Source organism: Miscanthus floridulus, chromosome 5 (genome assembly GCF_019320115.1).
Source record: "Miscanthus floridulus cultivar M001 chromosome 5, ASM1932011v1, whole genome shotgun sequence".
Lineage (NCBI taxonomy): Eukaryota > Viridiplantae > Streptophyta > Magnoliopsida > Poales > Poaceae > Miscanthus > Miscanthus floridulus.
Window position 1 is genome coordinate 144975312 of NC_089584.1, and position 4819 is coordinate 144980130.

Consider the following 4819-nt stretch of genomic DNA (forward strand, 5'->3'; position numbering starts at 1 on the left):
AACGGACGAGCAGCGTCGTCGACGCGTGGAAAGATCGCTCCGGCCTGCGGCGAAAGAGATCCGATGCCTATGCGCCCCCCCACCCCAGTCTTCCTTTTTGCTTAGCCTGCAAGAGAATCATCGCCTACCACAACTGACGGCTGAGATTCGCTTTCGCTGCGAACCACGCCACACGATGCTGGTCTATGGCTCAATGCGCAGAAACCTCACCACTTGGGACCACGACACTGACAAAGCGGGCCCACGGCACTGAACGAAGAAACGGTCCATTTCCTTCCGCGCCTTTGCGGCCGGCCGATCCGGTGCGCCGTGCGCGTCAGGAGCAGTAGAAGATTCGGAGGCAACTGCCATCCCACAGCGCCACAGAGCAACACTACTCTCACTGACGTGTGAACTCAGACACGCCCTGGGACCACGCGTCATACATGACATATGACGCGTCTCTTCTCCTCCGCGCGTAAGTAAACCGACCTCCGTCACACGCGGGGTCTAGAAGGACCTGCAAGGAACCAAGGGCTTCACTGACAAACGGTCCTACCTGTACCTGGACCCACCGGTCATGCAGCAGGCAAAGTATCCGCGTCCAAGAAATGTCCTAGCAGCCTCCTCCGTTCCTCTCCCGAATCCCGATATATAAAACGAACACGAGCCTTGTGCCGTCCAAACAATCTCAAGTCGTCGATCCAGCACAAGCAGCAGCACACAAACCGATCCATCTCGGAGAACCAACCAAACCAAACCATCTTGACTTTCTCTCGTCTCCGCCGCCGATCCAGACAAGAATCCATCCACGACCGCGAGCTCACCCCGGCCATGGCGGCGACGCGGACGCTTGAGCTGACGCTGATCTCGGCCAAGGACCTCAAGGACGTGAACCTGATGTCCAAGATGGAGGTCTACGCCGTGGTGTCGCTCTCCGGGGACCCCCGGTCGCGGCAGAGGGTCCAGGCCGACCGCATCGGCGGCCGCAACCCGACCTGGAACGCCACGCTCCGCTTCGCCGTCCCGGCGACCGGCGCGGGTTCCATCCACGTCCTCCTCCGCGCCGAGCGCGCCTTGGGCGACCGCGATGTCGGCGAGGTCCACATCCCGCTCTCCGAGCTCCTCTCCGGCGCCCCCGACGGCCCCGTCCCGGCCAAGTTCGTCGCCTACCAGGTCCGCAAGATCTCCTCCGGCAGGCCCCAGGGAGTCCTCAACCTGTCGTACAAGCTCGGCGAGGCCACCCAGTCGGCGGCGGCCAACGGCTACGCCCCCGCCCAGTCCGCATACACCCAGGCGGCCGCGTACCCGCCTCCCTCCGCGTACCCGCCGCCGTCCGGCAAGGCTGACGCGTACGCGCCTCCCGCCGCGTACCCGCCTCCTGCAGGCAAGGCCGACGCGTACCCGCCCCCTGCCGCCTACCCGCCGGCAGCCAAGGCCGACGCGTACCCACCTCCCGGCGGCGCGTACCCGCCCACCGGCGGCAAGGCCGACGCGCCGGTGACCGCTTATCCGCCCTCATCCGGCTACCCGCCCGCGGCAGGCAAGCCGGCGAAGGCGGGCGAGCCGGTGACGGCCTACCCTGCCGCCGGTCCCAGCACGGCGGCGCCCTACGCCGCTCCTCCGCCGCAGTACGGCGGGTACGGGTACCCGCCGCAGCAGCCCGCTGGGTACGGCTACCCGCCGCAGCAACCCGCCGGGTACGGCTACCCGCCCCCGCCGCCGCAGGCCGGGTACGGGTACGGGTACCAGCAGCAGGCCGTGAAGCCGCAGAAGAAGAAGAACAACTTCGGGATGGGGCTCGGCGCCGGGCTGCTCGGAGGCGCCGTTGGGGGGCTCCTGATCGGGGACATGATCTCGGACTCGTCGGCGTATGATGCCGGGTTCGACGACGGCGGTGGCTTCGATGGCGGCTTCGATTTCTAGAGCGCTCCGATGAGTGGTGACGTGAGGTCTTTCGTTTTCGATTTGCGTTTGTGATTTGTTTCGTTTTGTACGCAACCTAATTGTCAGTACCAAATTATGCATCTGGTATAGTATATGCTTATTGTAAATACTCGTATGAGGCTATGATGCCGAAACCTTTAAGTGTGAAATTATATGAAGGTTTTTTTTTTTCTGAAAGACCCCGTTACAATTCTTCAACTTTTTGAGAAACACCATTGCAAATCGCCTAATGGGAGATAGGCGTTACAGCCAAACTGTACGAGGCCCACTGTCAGCACTGTAGATATATATGGGTTCATGGATGGGATATGGAACGGGAACGGGAGAAAGAGAGATGAGACCAACGCGGCGTGGACTAAGGGAGGAGCCTCCCTGTATACCTACGGTGCTGACAGTTGGCCTCATACGGTTCGGCCGTAGAAAATGGCATGGTTCAGCGAAGCTGAGAATTATAATAGCATATCTCCAATTAGACGATTTACCATGGCGTTTCTCAAAAGTTGAATTGTATTGGCCTCTTAAAAAAAAAACCATACAATAACACTCTTGACTAATGTTTGCTAAATATCTGTTCTTAAATTATATCTACAAAACTTCTGCCCTGCATGGTTCCAAATCTCGCTTGCATTGATGCATTTTTTGCAAATGCGAGTAGATCGTTACGCACCTTGACTTTTAAATCGAGTCATTTATGCACGTTCTTAAAATAGGACACCTTTGACTTGCAAGTTCAAGCTGGAGCAAAACGAAAGGCCCGGCATCTAAAGATGTCAACGGGGACCCGATCCCCGATTTCCCACGGGGAATTCCCCTATTAGGGGATGGGGATGGGGATGGGGCTAAATTCATCCCCATGGGGATTTAAACGGTAGGAAATTGGTCCTCGTCGGGTCTGACGGGGACGGGGATGGTTTGGTGTCCCCCGTCCCCGTTCCCCGTATCCCTAGGCCGCTAAGCTGCTACGCAGGCGCGCACGCAAAGCCCACCTAAAGGCCCAACGCAGCCGAATATATATACTACGACTAACCCTAGATTCTCACTTCTCACCTCCCGCACGGCCGCACCGGACACACACACACACTCCGCCGACGCACTGACACAGCACCACAACTAGCCTCCGTCTCTGTCTTGCCCTCTCCCTTTCAGGCGGCCATGGGGAGGAGCAGAGCTGAGGGAGAACGGGGGAGTAGAGCGGTGGGCGGCGGTGAGCGTGGAGTAGAGAGGGAGAAGGGGAAGCAGAGAGAGAGAGGGAGCTCGACGGCGCTCTGTGGAGGTGGAGCAGAGGAGGAGAGGAGAGGGCGGAGCAGAGGGAGAGCACGGGCGACGGCGGTAGCCTCGGCTCCGGGGAGGAGGATGCCGGATACGTCGTCGGGGACGAGCAGGGGGCCGGATCCGCCGTCGAGGATGAGGTGGGGGCTGGATCCGCCGCTGTGGACGAGGTGGGGGGCGGATCTACCGCCAGGGACGAGGTAGGGGCCGAATCTGCCGCCGGGGACAAGGTGGGGGGCTGGGGGCTAGATTCGCCGCCGGGGACGGGGTCAGGGCCAAATCCGCCGCCGGGGAGGAGGTGGGGGTGGATCTGCACCCCCACGCGTGCCGCCGAGCGAGATGGGCCGCGCTCGCCGCCGTGGTCGAGCCGCGCCGCCGTGGTTGGAGGGAGAGGGAGGAGGGGCGCCACCATGGTGGGAGCGAGGACGGTTGCCGGCGTGGTTGGAGGGAGAGGGAGGGCCACCGAGGGAGGGAGAGAGAGAGTGGGGGGAGGGAGAGACCGTGTGGGAGGGGATGGGACTGCGCGGGCAAGCCGGGAGGGGGAGGGGTTGATGCGGGGATGGGGATCCCCGTGGGGATTAAATCCCCGAGCGGGGACGGGGATGGGGAAGAAGTGCTCCCCGTGAGCCTTCACGGGGACGGGGACAGGGGAAATTTGCCCCCGTGGGGACGGGGATGGGGCAGTAACCCCCGACGGGGAATTCCCCGTTGACATTGCGACCGGCACCTCACACGTCAGGGAGTTGGACAAAAAGCACCCAACCGTACGAACCCAAACTCCCGAAGGTACGTTGTTATCAGCAGCTGCGAAGTACCCAAAACACTCTCCCACTCCAGATTTTTGGCAGGATAGAAAAAAAACCCATCTCCAGTCATTTTTAATTTCACCTTCTAATCTTTTAGCACTTGGAAAAACCCTCCTTGCGCGTAAAGATGCGCGGACTCTAGCTTGCGCGCATCCCTCCCGCGACGATCTAAGCGTCTACCAATCTAAAGGTAGAAGGACGGGTAAAGAATAAAGAGTAGAAAAGAATTACCGATACAAATGTATAAGAGAGGAAAAATATATAAAATTGGTTAAGATAATTTAGAAATAGTATATGATTTCTGATGTAAAATTGTCTTCTAAAGTGAATTATTGGAAACTGTTGGAGATGATCTTATTTCTTTCTCCCATTACTTTTTGACAAGTTGGAAAACTCCATGATTTTGGGAAGAAAATATTGGGAACTCTTGGAGATGCTGTATGCAGGGTTCTATCAAGATAATTGATAATCCAGTTGAAGGATCTACATCTACCATCCATTTTTTAACCAGGAAAGGGCTCTAACCTTTTTCATACTAGTAATATATGTTATGAACGACGTATAGGAATATGAAGTAAAGAATCAAGCCACAGAGGAGACACACGATTTAACGTGGAAAACCCCTCCGATGTGAAGGGGAAAAACCACGGGCACCAGCCAACAACAAACTCACTATCTTAAAAGTTTTGGGTTACACGCCTATGGCGGCTTACAAGAGAATCAAGTCTCCACGAACCCCTAGCAAGGGTGTATATACCGTACGCTCCGGTCCAAGCCTCCGGCGATGGGCCTCTGCTTCGCTCCGTCAGAAGCCCGGC

General features: G+C 58.0%; 1 protein-coding gene across 1 annotated transcript; it reads left to right on the forward strand.

Moving 5' to 3' along the window:
• The first annotated feature begins 647 nt into the window (after nucleotides 1-647).
• Nucleotides 648-2084, forward strand: LOC136451064 (protein SRC2-like). The gene has a single exon (XM_066451806.1). The coding sequence runs from the start codon at nucleotides 814-816 to the stop codon at nucleotides 1903-1905; it is 1092 nt and encodes a 363-aa protein (XP_066307903.1). The 5' UTR covers nucleotides 648-813; the 3' UTR covers nucleotides 1906-2084.
• The last annotated feature ends 2735 nt before the right edge of the window (nucleotides 2085-4819 follow it).